Genomic DNA, 15,910 nt, shown 5'->3' with positions numbered 1-15,910 from the left:
TATGCCGCTGATCCTTCTCAATGTTCTGACCAAGTAAGATACAATTTTCGTAAAAAGTACGAGGACAAGCTCTTAGCTTCTCGTTGCATCAGCCCCCATGGAATAAGCCCTCTTTATATTCATCACAGTAAGCAGGCAATCAACCAGTACACTTACAAAGAGGTACTAGAAAAAACTTTACTTCCTCTAGTATCAGAATATTATAAAAAAGACAATAATTTTATCTTTTGGCCTGATATAGCTCTATCACATTACGCAAAGTTGGTCATCGACTTTTTAAAATTGAAAAAAAATCAAAGTTGTACCCAAAGATATAAACCTAGCTAACGTTCCAGAAGCCAGACCAATTGAAAACTTTTGTGGTGATTTAAAACGGCTAGTGTACGAGAATAATTGGAGAGCTGAGAATTTGGAAGAGCTTGAAGCAAGAATTAGATATTGTTATTCAAAGATGAATAAAGAAATTTTCCTTACTCAAATAAAACAACTTTCAAAAAATTTTTATAATATTGCTAAATATGGTGTTTGAAACAATTATTTTAATATATTTATAAACTACGTATACTAACATATTAACAGTTGAAATATCAAATAATAAAACTTATCAGTTCTTAAAATATTAGTTTTTAAATTTTGTCCAAAGTTTTATTTATGAGGTGTTAAGTCAACTTCGTGTTAAAAAAACAAAACAAACACAAAAGACTGTGTTTTAAACACAACTGTTTTACAATTAATTTTATACAACGAACTATATTTTGGATTAAAGGAATTAATATTCTTTGATTTGTAAAGAGATTTTTTTTGTAATCCCTTGCTACCTAATCTCCCATGCTTCCCTACGCTGAGTACGAAGTGCCTGTTAAATTTATGTTTAATGCAAGACAGAGACCCGAAGTACACGAGCAAAACTGCGAAAAATTGGTTTTAGCAAAATAAAATTTTGGTAATGCACTGGACTCCCCAGTACCCAACCTAAAAGTTAAGAAAAACCTATGGACCGAGATAAAAAAAAAAAAAGCAACACTTTTTATAAAGAAACCCAGTACTAGTGTTTAAAAAAAAAAAAAAAAGATGCTGTATTTAGTGTATTTCGGAAAAATTATCATTTATGAGTTTGAGATAAAAATTTGAGAATTTAGAAAACGAAAATATTTTACTAAATTTGAAATATTAAGTCATTTTTTTACTTAATTCTTAGTCTATTTATCTTAAGATATCGAAAACATTTTTTTTTGCTGCTAAAACAAGATTACACACATTAATTTTGAATAGTTTTAGAGACAACCGTCGTTTTGAAAATTAATGTGAATACATTTATTTACTGAGGTATCGCGATCTAAATAACGTGTTTTTTCTTTACTAGATCATATTTATTTACTTTGTGGACCGTACAAAAGAAAACTTGTCTCGAAATAGATTTTTACTTTACGCTTGATTACGTTACAGTTGAAAAAAGTTTAGCACGGTTTTGGACCGTCGGACAACACGATCCTTGCTTGCTCATGACTCAAGAGGATGACACAAAGAAAAACAATATTCAAAAAAATTTCAGTAGAAAATAAAAAACCAAACAAACAAGTCAGAGTTTTCTTTTATCATTATTTTGTCACTTATTATCATTACTTTTTCCAAAATGAATAGGCAAGTTAGGGTCAGATAGGAAGTTTAAAGAATGGAAGGAAAGAAATACAAGTTAGAATGCCTAAATCTTACATAAAAAAAACCTTGGAAGCTTCTAAAATTATAAAACAAGAATTTTTATGCAAAAAAAGTGCCGTTGCAACATTTGATATCTGTATTTCGAATATCTTCACTCTAAACATATTGCACTATTCATAGTGCAATATGTTTTGAGCGAAGTTATTCGAAAATTTACTAGGAAAAGTGGAGAGGGATGGTTTTAAATTTTATTTAATATGGTAATCGAGAGGACCATCATACTGAATGACATTACGATGTGATGTCATTCAGAAGGGAAGGGGAGGGGGAAGGGTAAGTGATATTCTTCCTATCTCCCGAAAATTCAGAAAACTTAAACTTCAACACGCGAAATAAATATTTGTAATGTTTCAGCTACATCCCAACGCAACAATTGAATTTGTTGACCACAAATTTAAGTTGATTTTTAAGATCCGATTCTTAAAGAAGGTGATATTAAAACAACACCGTCTCCCCGAACGAATAGCATTGGCATATTCCTCTTTGATTGCTAAAAGAAATACAAAAAAAACTTTTCGACGAACAGGAATTTCTCACTGAATAACAGCTGATGTAAACACCGTAACAATACAAAGAATATCTTTTTAATAAAAAAAAAAAGAGTCAGAAGTAAAGAATGGTTTTTTTTTTTTTTAAAGCAAGTAATATAAATAATCACGTATATTTTACTAAAACTTATCATTAACGCCACACTCCCGAATTTTCAAAAATGAAAGTTATTAATTCATAAACTTTAATCATTAAGCACAGTTGCCGATGAACAGCTTTTTGACCAGTCACTTATGTTTGTGTGATGTCACCTATGTTTTTGCGTATGATAAAATAAAACACTCACTTTAAATATTTCTTCCATCGTTTCCTCATCTACATCAACAGTGGTAACGATTTCCTCAACGTCTCCGAGCACCATATTTAAATGCTGGTCATAGGCATGCAATTTGCCACGTAACTCTCGATCATTCCGCATCTTTACATAAACTTTTTCATCCAAACTAAATTTCATTAAATCTAAAGGTTCTTCAACGGTATGAGTTGTATCGTCGTCTATTCCACTAGCCATTATAAACTTTGATCTGTAAAATATTTTTTTATAATATACATAATTTGCTAATATAAATTCTATAACATTGTTTCAGTTTACATCGATTCACTATAATAAATCTATTGTAAAACTCGTAGCACTTAAAGCAAGACGCAAAACAAAAAAAAATTTTTTTTTCGAGTACAATTTTTACATGTTACAAGAAAGCGAAAGAAAAAAAAAAAAATTAATTTTGCTAATCGAACTGTTCATACTTTCATTACGAAAAAAAGAATGAAAGAAAAACATTACAAAAATCAGAACATCATGCATCAAGATCTTTCTTAAAAAAAGGATTTTTATTTACACAATAATATTATTAGTAAAGCTAAAAGTTTCCCCAAGACTGGTTGTGCTGATTTTGCCATTTAGGATGATGCCCTCTTCCTCTAGGAGGTCTATTATGCGATCTATTATGAAATCTTTGAGGCCTGTTATTCATAAAACCTGGATTTCCATTAGAATTCCAATTTTCGGAAGAGTGAAAATCTGAACTTACTCCTTCATCAAATTCCTCAGTGAAACCTGACTCAGGGTTCGGGTTATTAAAATGTCTTTTTCGATATTTGTTTGGTTTTTGGTAAAAATTTTCATGTTGATCAGAGTTGTATGCGTTCCACTCAAAATGTTCATTTCTTTGAAAATCTTCATCATTTGAAAACGGAACCGTTGGATGATTTCCATCATCTTGGTAATTAAGATTTGATTCTGGATGAAACTCTTCTCTGTAAGGTGGCGAGATATTCTGGAAGTCATGTCGAAAATGACGTTTGCTTCTATGTACGGGATAATCGTCAGTAGTTTCCTCAAAATGTTGTCTGAATCTTAGGTTGCCCTCATGATTACCTGGAATTCTATCTGAAAACCTTGGCATGTAATGAGGTAACATTGGTCGTGGTCCAGGTGGCAGAGGCATTGGACCCCGAGGATTACCAGATAATGACCTTGATAGGTTACCATCAATACTAAAACGATTTTCCTGTATAGTTTTGAATTCATTTATTGGAGACCGATTTATAGGCAGTCGTGAAAAATCTGGTTGAGGATTGTTAAATGGATGTTGCTTGTTATTTGGTTGATGAACAAATGATTCTGAGCGTTCTTGTTGAAATGAACCTTGATGTTCCATTGGGAAGAACGACGGCTCATGAAATGACTGCACTCGACCATCTGGAACATAGTTATCTTTAATGGGCATGGAAAACTGTTGGTCATTGGAACTGATATTAGAACGCTGCGTGGTAAAGTTTTCGTGTGTTGAAAACCTGTTGCTTCGACTTGGTTCACCTCTTTGTATGTTCTGTTGATGTCTTAGGTAGTTAGACCTCTCAGGTCTAATGGACCTAACGGACCAATCACTGCCAACATTCGTTAACTTAGTGTTATTATCAACTTTCTCTCCATCAAAATTAAAAACTTTTTGATTGCGATCAAAGTCTAAATTATAACTATCCCTAAAACTTTTAGTATTTTTGCTCAAACCTATGGATTCATTATCAGAATATATTTCTGGACTAGTATATTCATTTGACCGAAACGATGTTCTTGGATCAGCAGGTTGTCGGTATTCAGAAACAGTTGGTCTTTGAGGTGGCAAAGGTGGAAGTGGAACTCCTGGAGGAAGCTTGTTTATAATATTAGGTGGGAGTGGAACTTGAGGAATAGATCCAGGTATTGGGAGAGGAATAATTGTCTGAGTGCTTCTAGTAGGTTCATTTTGAAACTTGAAAGATAATGTAGATGGAAGATTTATAACAGGTAACTCTGGCATTTTATTTTCTTCCCGATGCTTCATGAAATCAAATGGAATCTAAAAATGTATAACCATGTTGCATGTTGTTGTACATATAATAAAAAGGTATAGCCATTTAAATATAAAATTCGCTTTTGAAAATTATTTTGTAAAAAATGAAAAATACATAGTTCAATAAAAACAGCACAAAAGTAAAGCAACCTTAGGAAATTGAGGTGCTTTGATATCTTCAATAAGATTTATAGCATAATCTTCTTCTGATTGATTTAAAGTAGTATGGCTATTATGAGAGGAGGATGGTTCAACTGTTGATGCTATCCCAAGTAAAGGAATTTCAAAAGAAGCTAGGAATAAAATACTATGAAATGAAAACAAAACATACAATATTTAAAAGTTACAACTAAAATTATGACTTTTATTTATTGATATTATATCAAGTTATGATTTATACATATTATATAAAATAATTATGTATTAATTCTACATAAATAACATATATAACAAGTTATATGTTATATTACAAAAAGCAACAAGAAACTTTTTTCTGCTACATGTGATATTTAAACTGATTTTTATGGTTTTATGGTTTTTTATGGTTTTGTTAATTCTGATTTCAAATCTGAACACAGCTTTTGTCAGAATGCTTTAGTTTTTTGAAATATTTTTTCTGATTTTTCAAAAACCAGTTTTTTATATAGGCATTTCCATTTAATAACTACAAAGGTAACCATATCATTATTTTGTTTTAGATTCAATATATAATATGATGGCTTCAAATAGGCACAAGTGCACACATAATCCTAACTCATTCTGTTATATCATGGAAGCAAGTGTATACTTGTTTGACAAAGATGAAAAATTATAAATTTTGTAAAATTAGTATATCACTCTTATTTCACTCTTTAATTGTTTATCTTATTCTTTCTTTCTTATTCTAAATATCTTATTCTTATTCCTTTTGATTTCTTTGGGCCTTTTATAATGGGCAAAGTGCCTACATGGCTAAGTAAGTATATATTAGAATTACTGTGACTAACCTTTACAATCTGAAACCTGAAAACCAATCTGAAAGTTTGTGGAACCCACTCTTTGTCATGGTGACCAAGACAAAATGTGGGCTCCAAACTGTGAAATATACTTGTGAAGAGAGTCTTCACAAGTATGTTGCACAGTTTGTGGAGCCCACATTTTGAGTCATTCCCATAGTGAAAAAAAAAATATCAGATTTGCAAAACGTCTCATCTTATAGATTAGTTAAAATGTTTCAAAATTTTAGTCAGATAGAACAGAATTACTTAGCGCATGAATTGGGACTTTCTAAGCAAGCAGCATAATTATAAGCTTCTTGATTAAATGAAAAGAAATTTCTTGAAAACTCTGCAAAAGTTTCCTAATTCAAGTGAGCAAACATTTGTTAAATATTTTACAGAAGTCAATTCACTCGTTTTCTGCCATGATATTCCAGGTCTCTCATCAAAGTTTAACATTTCCGTATTTAATCCAGCAGAAAGGAGTCAATAATTCAATGTAAAGCCTTAAATGCATCTTATTGCAATATTTTTGGTTCTGTCCCAACTGATCATTTTGTTCCATTGGTAAAAACCTACTATACAACTTCATTTTACAAATCTTGGAGATTTGAGTGAAGAACAAGAAAAGCAATTCTTTAATTATCTTAAGATAAAGAATGATCATTACTAAAGATGTTTGAACAAACAAATGATGGCAGATAACTCCTGAGCATCAATAGAGGTGACTCAGGTAAAGTTAGAATGTAAGAGTTAAAATTGAAAGTTCCTACCCAATTAATTATTTATGAGGAAAGGATATTGTCTTTAATCCATACAAATTTTCAAATCTGCTTTTCAGGACCTTGGCAAACATTTGAAAAGCACAGAAATTTTTCAAAAAAGCAAAAATGTTTTTAAAAAAATCTGTAACTTGCCATAAAAGTTTGAAGTCAATTTGAATTCAACATAATAAAATCATGAAAGAATATGTGCTGAAATTAGTGCAATAAATTTCTTGCTGGCCTATTATGTTACTTACTATTTGTAACATATTATATATGGTATGCATTATAGGATTTACACTTCAAAAACAAACTGAAAAACATTTAGAGCTTGTTATTTAACAAATTTTGAAAAAAAAAAAAAAAAAAAATTGATATAGAAAAAAAAAAAAAAATTTATCAGATTACACCTAGTTTTCACTGAAAAGCACCATAACTGAACTTACTCTCTTCTTTTTGACTTTCAGTTTGATGGATTGCATGTTCTGGCATTAATTTTTGACTAACAGATTCTACCTGACTATCATTTTGCTTAAACGTATCAGATGAGTTTTTACATCCGCTCTTAAACTGATTGCTATCTTCTGCATGTTTTGCTCCTCCTTTTTCCTTTGCATCATGAACCATACATAATACATTTTCACGGATATTTTTTGCTAAGCTATCTGGGTCAGGAATTAAAACCAACTCATCTTTTTTATCATCCAATGTAACAGCACCAACTTCCTCCTGTAAACAACTACTTTCATTTTTAACTTTTATTTTTTGTTCAACTTCATCTTGGGCTGGAGCTTCAGCTAAGGATGGCTTTGGTGTCTAAAAAAATCATAAAACAAAGAAAATTATAAACTATATATCTCCAGTGAATAAAATTTTAAATTGAAATTTTAAAATGAACCTTTGCTCTCTCATTCCCTTCAATTGACTTTAACAATGCCAGAGGTGAATCTGTCCCAATTGCAGCTTGAATAGTTCGATTTTGGAAAATAATATCCACAAGCTTTTTCTGTGTTTCAAGCTGTGCCTCTAACTCCTTTTCCTTAAATTTTAATGAGGTTTTTTTACTTAATTTGTAACAAAACACTGTAAGCATATTTAGTTATTAAATAGGAACCAACTTGACTCAAGTAAAATAATATAATAAAAAAACATTTATTTGAATTTATTTTTATTTTAAGGGTTAGTTTGTTTTAGTTTTAGTACCACAGGAAGAATCAAAAGAAACTTAAATTTTGACAGACATTCTTAATTTAAAGGAAATGTGAAACAAAAAATATAAACCATGGCCTACTTTTTATATTGCCTGATATTGCTTAAATGGGGCCCATCACTTAAAGCCTTCATTAAATTAAGTTTTTTAGTAATGCACAAATAAAATTCTGAGACCTCTGAAAAATATTCATAAATCAAAAGAAAAACATGCATATTTTTCAAATTTTTAAAAAGAAAATCCATCAGGACAAGAGCATTCATTAAACTATTCAATATATTTAATTCCAAACTGAGTAAGGCAATCTAAGTATTGATCTGAGATCATTTTATTGGTATTTAACATGATAGATTAAATAATAAAAAGGGTAAGAAGATTAAGGAGTCTGAGCAGCAGGATAGAAATTCAGTATAGAGTTGCATTCATTTGTCAAGTGTGCTCTTTTTTAACCAAAGATTAAATACTTCAACTCAGTCAACTCTCTGTTCAGACAACTTCTGCAACTAAAATTTTTAAAACTCACTTGAACATATCAAGCTATCTGCAAAAACTAAAAGATAGTTTTACTAAAATATCACTAACTGTAAACAATCACTAAATGTAAAAGACCACTAAATGTAAAAGGAGTATAGCAAACTAATAACACAATTCTTTCTAACCTTTTTCTTATCTTTCTTCTTCTTTTTTCTTTTGACAACAATTTCTGGAGATGAGTCAACAGGAAGAAGTTCTTTACTTACTTGAGGTGGCTTAACACGGATAATAATGCCTAACAACATATGTGGTCGAGGTTTCGGTAAGCCTAAAAGAAGTGAATACAATAAAAAATTATATATTACCAATATAACACAGTGAATAGAAATGAATAATATTTATTTCAAACTTAATTTATAATTACAAAATCATATAGATTTAGTTTTCTTAAAACTCAGTTTTTAAGTAGTTTGTAAGTAAATCCAATATGAACTAAAGATGCAAAAAAAACCTGGCAAAGGCTGAAGCTCTTGAGGTATTGTTTCCTGAGATGCAAGTGGTAATATATACATATCTTTCACACCAGCACTACAGTTTCCAACAACTCCTATTCTGTGACGTTGGTAAAAGTATGAATAGAGCTTTATGTAACCTGCTTTTTCCTCTTTTGAAGACATTTCAAAACGAATGACATCAATATACTAAACAGCAAAAGTAATAATTTTAGAAGCTGTACTGCCACCTTGCACCCTATTGTTCTACTTGTCTGTTTGAACTTTTCATGGGAATTTTTTTTAATTCTAAAATATTTTTTATTTTAATTGCTTTATAAATAAAGAAATGTATGGGTTAAAAAACCTTATTTTTACGACCAGTCTTTAATTGTGTTAAATATTCCCAAACTTGATCAGGCGGGATTCTCCCACATACATGCACAGTGTCAGGAAGAATTTGCATGAGATTTTCACAACTTCCTGACACTTGATAAGCTGTGGTAATAAATTTGGCAACTTTTTGCATCATAACAAATCCTCTCCAGACTGATGGCTGTTTTGATTGGGATACAAGCTGTGGTACTGCAACAGGAGATGCTGGAGTGATGGGTGTAGCTACCGGAGTATCAACTGATACAGGAGATGATCTGCATATTTTAAAAAATAACTGTAAGAATATAACAAATTAAAAAATAGTTCAGAAGAAATTTTTACATTTTCTATTTAAGTCAAATTTAAAAAATGCATATTAACCCAATTATTCCCATGTCAATATCATCTTCAGGAGAAGGCATAGATGATTCAGGTTCTGCTTGTACACTGAAATTAATAAGCAGCTTGTTTAAGATGGCATAGATTCAATTAAAAACTCACAATATTTGAGATATATCTTAGTGATCAAACTTACACAGTTGTGGAAACGCCTAATATTTGTGATTCGCCTGGTGGCACCATTTTTCCAGTGCAGATCTTACAGTTTGCATCAAACAGATGGTGATTATGCTCAGATGTTGTATCATTTAAAAATTTCATGACATCTGGACCACTAGTGCTAACTCGAGAGTTTTCAACTACCTCAGCTTTTATCTATTAAAAAGAAAAACAAGTTCTTAGTCTACTTTTTTGGACCTTAAAATTTAGAAGAAAAAATAAGAGAATATTTTATGAACTGTCAGTGAAACAAACTGAAGTTGTTAACCATAACATGCTTTTAACTTTTAACTTTCAGCAAAAATAAAGAAAATTCATCAGTAATACTTTATGTCTAAAAAGACATCACATTTATTGTGTTTGAAAGAAAATGATTTTAATCCAATTTTAAACATGCAGAAAGTAATTTGAAAATTGGTGCTTAATAAAATTACCTCTAAATTTCCTAAATCCTCTTTTTCTCCAACTATTTCTATTTCTCCCTAACAATAAAATATTTTGCAGTTTGAAAAAATATAAATATTTATAAACCATACTTAGGGAACTAATGACAACCTATAAATAAGTTACCTTGTGCGTTTGTTTTACACGTGGAGTCTTCAGCATTTCTGCTTCCTCTAATTCCCTTTTTTTCACTAACTCAAGATGCTAAAAAGAATAAATCATTCAATAGTATTTAATAATCTAAATATTACAGGAATCTACCATTTAATACCAAACTATAACAATATGTAATAAAGTTTGTCATTTATTTCTTACATATTGTAAGTATGCTGTGTAACAACAATACACATGGATGTTTGGTTGTTATTAACTTGTTACAATATTTTGCCACCACTGCTTCATTACAGAAACATTTTATCACTCAAAACTATTCACAACTAGAAGATTTTTTTTAAAAAAAGGGATATTTTACCACTGGAATGATTCACCTATTAGAGAATTTACAGTCATTATGTTTAATCCCATTGTTATTTAACTAAAGATTCCAATGAGTTTTTCTTAATCTTTGAGATACATTTACACCTCTATATATTTATAAAAACATTCACAAGATATAAAGAGTGAAATTAGAAAAGTGAATAGGACCACAATGCACTTTTTTTATGTTTAAATTCATAGTTTTTCAGTTTTTCATTTTTTTCATCAAAATTTTTAAGACTTACTAAAGTGAAACATTTTTTCAAACAAGAAATACAAATATACATGTTTTGATTCTTGTTCCCTCCATTGAGCCAACGCTGGTGTGGCAAGCTGTTCAGGAGTCATGCGGACAAGCTCATATGGTGTAATCTCACCTGACACAACACGCTTATATAATATCTAAAGATAGATAATTATGAAAACAAAGTGAAAATTTTTATTACATTCAGCACCTTCCTTCTCAATATTCACTTTAGAAAAACAAATAAAATTTGAGTAAACTGAGCACTTCTTGATAACTAAAAACAACACGACTATGACAACTTGCAGTAATCATTTTTGATTAATGCAAGATACTAGAACAGTTTTGATTGCATGAAAATATTTTGGTGGAGGTTTAAAGATGTTAAAATTTGTCAGCTCTTACAAACATATTAACTTAAAAACTGTAACAAAAGGAATGATAATTTTATAAAATTTATTATAATACATAAACTTTAACTTAACATGATGCAAAGTGAATTTAAACTAACCTTGTTTTGATTATCTTTGAGATTAAATATTAGGCTGCGATACTTGGACTTATACTTTTGCCCTGTTTCTACAAACATCTTCAAAAGCTCAGATTCAATCTTTTTACAAAGTTTACCAATTGACTCAACTTGAATAACAAGAAGTTCATCTTGCTTACAACGACTAATTAAAGCCTTTCGTAAAGCACGACGCACACTGCTACGAACCAACTCATCTTGATCTTTTTTAACATTCTTCAGACTGTCAGGTTGCTTGCCTAAAGTCAAAGCTCTTTTTTTATTTTCCTTTTTTTTTTTTTTTTTTTTTTGATTGAACCAGATTTACTATTTTTTAGAAAGGATCTTTTTTTTTTCTTCTGACAAAATATTGAAAATCTTTCTTTCAATATCATCAAACTATGTGCTCAACTTCTTTTCTGTCTGCACATTAACACTGAATGAGTAATGAAAATTCGGAGAAGTTTTACTACTAAAGCCACATGAAAACCAAGATTAATCGCAATTCATAAGACTAAAAGTCTAATAAGACTTACCAGGCTTTAACACCTCATATGTTGGATGTTCTTCAAGCCAAGCAAACAAGTACTTCTTAGTAGGTGCCATTACTCCAGCAATTACTTTACCAGTAGCTTTTTCAAACACAGCAATTCTTTCCTGCGTACTTTCAGTTACACGGTCAGTTGACGAAGTTGCAGGACTAATGACTGTAATACCATGTGGCGAGGTTCTCATCTAAAAATTAATACTTTCTAAAAATAATCAGTGTAAGTTAAGAAATAAATACAAATGAAAAGCATTTAAGGCTTTGTTAAATCTTAAAAATAATATTATTCCTAAAAAATTCAATAAACAGTTTTTACTAAATTAAAATATTTCTTTACTCCCATAACATCTACCTTTGAAGTATTAATAGCTTAAAAATATTAAAAAAATTTTTTTTTTATTAGCTTTAAAAAAAACCACCAAATTTAATACTTTCTAAAAACCAACAAAAAGTTTTTACTGTTTTGTCTGGAGATTTCATAGAAGCAGCAGACTTCTTTTTCTCCTCTTCAAGGAACTTCATCGACTCATTAGCATACCTAAATAAAAATTTTATGAGAATAAGATGATATATTATATATATATATATATATATATGCTGGATGATATATATTTTAAAAAAAAATTAAAATAACTTAGGAGCTAGCAAGGATTGTCATTGTTAGCAATTCTGAGAAAATGCTGAAAAGTTACAGATATTGTCCATTTAACATCAATCTTATAACAAAACAACTAAGAAAAACTTTAAAAAGGAATTTACTTGTAAATGCATTCTCTGCTACAATATATGGATCCTTTCAAAACACTACGTGAACAATCTTCTCGAACACAACATGTTTGATTATTTGATTTTGTGGGGGTTGGAGTGATCCTAACCTTAAAACAATCAAATAACAAACAGAAATTAAATATAAAAGATAGAACTATGAATTAAAGAAATGATAAAAGTAATTTAGGGCGTAGTATGAAAAAGAAAATACTTTATTTTTGTGGATTTGTTCTTCAGCTGGCTTTCGTTTGTTACCCTCAACATCATCGCTACCAAATGATAAATTTCTTTTAGATTCTTTGTGATGGTCATCACTTTGAGTGGGGACTTGCTCAAACTTAATAAAACCTTTAGTTTTACTACTGGATTCTCGTCGCCGGGCTCGTATCTTTTCAAGTGTATCTTTAACTCTATCTGTTTTTATCTTTTCTAGAACTGTTTTTTTAGAAAAATCATTTTTCAACTTTATTTCCTCATTGAATTGAGGTTCACTATCAGCTAAATGTTTTAAATCTTCACTAACTTTATTGTCTGAAAGGTTTTCAGGATTATCGATTGGTGACTTGTTAAAATTACCTTTAACTGTATCTAATGATAAACTGGGTGCATGAGTAGCTGTTAATGTCAAGCAACTTTCTGTTTCCTTCAGCAAAGGACTATTTAAAGGGGATTTTGATGGTAAATCATTTTGCTGAGGATCTGGATTGAAAACAAAGGAAACATTTGGAAACAAAACATACTTAACATTAAAACCAAAAGTAAACTTAACAAGTTTATTTTTTTTTTCTAGCTATTATTAGATATATTATACAGATTAAGCATTATCTATCAATTAATCTTCTGAATACAAGCTTAGCATTCAATTTATTAAAATCAGAAAGCTATCCAAATAAAATTACTTTTGCATTTGTCACAGCACCATTCTTCACCAGTTTTTTCCATTTCTCTTCCTTTATGTATTGAAATTCCTACACATTCTCCATGGAACCAGTCTTCACATAAGTCACAACAAATCATAAACCTATTAAAAAACATTATGAGCAAAAAAAAAAACATCTGTGTATTTTTATTAAACATGAATAAAACAATCTCTTTATTACTACTTTTGAAGTTTTTGCTTATTTTGTTTATTATATTTAGATTATTATATATATATATTTTTAATGTTCTTTGTTAATTGTTTAATAAATATATTAAATAAATCATTACCTATTCCCATGTGGACGACGACAAAAGCACCATAGTTTATCTGGATCGTTCTCTGGATCAAAATCCAAATCTCCATCATTATCCTGTTCTCCATCATCTGGATCACTGCTTCTGTCACTTTCCTCTTCTGATCCTAATTGGCTGTCTTTCTCATCAGGATGGTTTTTACGCTCATGAGCTGTAAAAAATATTTATGAGTAACAGTTCAAATTAAAAAAAAAAAAAGTAAACAAATAAAAATTTAAATCAGCATTTTTTAAAACGAAGTTCCATGTGTTGACTAAAAATAAATTGATTAATGATCCACTCAAAGAAATAAATTTATAATAAAATTTATAATAAAATTTATAATCAAAATACCATCAAGACTAATTTCATGGCTTTCTTCTTTGACCTCTTCTTCTTCAATTTCTTCCTTTTTGTCCTTTTGCACATCACTATCATCCTTTTCTTTATACTGCTAAACCGTAAATTTAAATAATACCAATTTTACATATGTATACACGTAAGTGAATTAAATTTACACATGCATAAACACAAGTGAATTAAATTTACTTATGTTAATACATAAGTGAACAGGATTGTAAATTACAGAAATATTAAAAAGAAAATATTAGAAAGATCATGTTACATTGTTACACACTCCATTTGTTTAATTTGTTTATATTTTAGTTGCACTGGAATTCATCCTTTTCATTGGACCTAATAGTTTCATGCATTAGTCTATTCAAAAATAAAGTATCCAAGTGAATCAGAAGGTAATCTTCAGTTAACATTAAGTCCAAATGGAAAAAGCTTCCGAGCAAAAGTAGTTTTATGTTAAAGAAAATGCAACAAAACAAAAACTCAATCAGGTTTTGTATTGAAAATCTTTTGTCTGGGCTAATGACAGTAGTTCTTTCTCTATGATTCATTCAATAAAACTGCTACAAAATGCAAAATATTTGTAATCATTTTTAGAAGTCACAATGAAACCACTGATGTTCGTTGCTCTGATTATTCTCTGCAATTTTTGACTTGAAAAATGTTCAATGAGATTGTGTCCAATTTAATTCTTGTTTTGCTGGCCATGTGTTGAGTTTACCTTTCAGGTGAATGCATAAAAATACATTATTATACAAATGGACATCAACATGTTTCAATTTTTACCTAAACTTGTAGGTGAGCAAAATATTGTTATTAAACAATAGATAAAGATTATTCAGATTTCTAACATTACTACCAATTGCATGCTTAGATGAGCATGCATTTGATAGGATATCTAGTTAGAAATTAAAAGATATGGTTCACTGAGTTGATTAAATCCTCTATGTATAAAAATTGTATAATAAAATGATACTGTTGAATTTAAGGTAGTTTTTTTTTCTTGAGAATTCTTAAAATAAGAAATTTTAACCATAACTTAAAAGTATAGTTACAATTTTTTAAAAAACTTTAACAAAGTTTGACTTAAAATGTGGTGTATATTAAAATACACAAAAATTTCATATTTTGTGCCTACAGAATAATGATGTTATCAATACAAAACATAGTTTGTTTACCATATTTTATAACGGAATAATGATGTTATCAAGACAAAACATGACTTGTCTATTAATTTATAAAAATAAGTTTGGTGATTACAGAGAAGATAGAAGAGAAAAATTAACTTATATTTTCAAGTGACATAATTCACACAGTTCATCTGGAGATTGGTTTTTTTTCTTAAACATACTGTGACAAACTGTCATATGAAAAAAACTCACAATTTTTGTTTTTTTCTCTTCGAGTTGCTTTCTTACTCCTTTAAAATTTTTCTAAATAAAAAAAAGAAAAATTCATCAGCATCTTTAACCAATCAAAGCATTTCAATGACTGAATGTAATTAATTAGATTTATCTAAAGATTAAGAAGAACCTTTGTTGGGGTTTCTTTTTTCCTTGATCGGATTCTTTTTACTTGAAAGGTTTTACTAACTTTCTTTGTACCACTTGTTGAAGTAGATTCACTCTTAGATTCTTCAACTTTACTTTTTATAGATGTGTTTTTCATTTTTTCTTTTCTTTCTGCATTTTTATAATTTTCTTTCATTATAACTGTTTGCCTTTTTGGACGATGCAATAATTCAGAACTAGGTAACTTTTGAGTTTTACGAGCCATTGCTGGTGCCATCTATTAAGTTAATTCTTGAATCTGAAAAGATGTTTAAATTGTGTAAATCAGAAACTATAAATGACATACATACTTACAAATACACATGCATATATACATATATATACAT

The 15,910-nt window shown here is 29.5% G+C and overlaps 2 protein-coding genes across 3 annotated transcripts; both read right to left on the bottom strand.

Annotated features, from left to right (window-relative positions):
- Positions 1 to 1,409: 1,409 nt before the first annotated feature.
- Positions 1,410 to 2,815, bottom strand: LOC145188943 (U6 snRNA-associated Sm-like protein LSm3). Its single transcript, XM_080065460.2, has 2 exons — positions 2,555 to 2,815; positions 1,410 to 2,209 (listed from the first exon to the last, which is right to left on the bottom strand). The coding sequence occupies exons 1-2, from the start codon at positions 2,777 to 2,779 to the stop codon at positions 2,126 to 2,128; spliced, it is 309 nt and encodes a 102-aa protein (XP_079921586.2). The 5' UTR covers positions 2,780 to 2,815; the 3' UTR covers positions 1,410 to 2,125.
- A 244-nt stretch (positions 2,816 to 3,059) lies between these two features.
- LOC145188779 (uncharacterized) lies at positions 3,060 to 15,848 on the bottom strand. Of its 2 annotated transcripts, none has more exons than XM_090068875.1 (22): positions 15,547 to 15,848; positions 15,396 to 15,446; positions 14,011 to 14,110; positions 13,651 to 13,828; positions 13,341 to 13,462; positions 12,653 to 13,140; positions 12,433 to 12,548; positions 12,133 to 12,211; positions 11,663 to 11,861; positions 11,130 to 11,386; positions 10,660 to 10,776; positions 10,024 to 10,101; positions 9,888 to 9,935; positions 9,431 to 9,609; positions 9,277 to 9,342; positions 8,888 to 9,170; positions 8,541 to 8,730; positions 8,215 to 8,357; positions 7,244 to 7,384; positions 6,792 to 7,161; positions 4,755 to 4,897; positions 3,060 to 4,610 (listed from the first exon to the last, which is right to left on the bottom strand). In XM_090068875.1, the coding sequence occupies exons 1-22, from the start codon at positions 15,799 to 15,801 to the stop codon at positions 3,129 to 3,131; spliced, it is 5,085 nt and encodes a 1,694-aa protein (XP_089925001.1). In that variant the 5' UTR covers positions 15,802 to 15,848; the 3' UTR covers positions 3,060 to 3,128. The 2 variants fall into 2 exon arrangements, with proteins under 2 accessions (XP_089925001.1, XP_089925002.1); XM_090068876.1 differs by having other exon boundaries at positions 14,011 to 14,107.
- Positions 15,849 to 15,910: the final 62 nt, after the last annotated feature.

The sequence above is a fragment of the Hydra viridissima genome, unplaced genomic scaffold, assembly GCF_058129835.1.
Source record: "Hydra viridissima isolate aposymbiotic clone 2 unplaced genomic scaffold, HvirCarnegie_v1 scaffold_12, whole genome shotgun sequence".
Lineage (NCBI taxonomy): Eukaryota > Metazoa > Cnidaria > Hydrozoa > Anthoathecata > Hydridae > Hydra > Hydra viridissima.
This window is presented reverse-complemented; position numbering and strand designations above follow the sequence as displayed.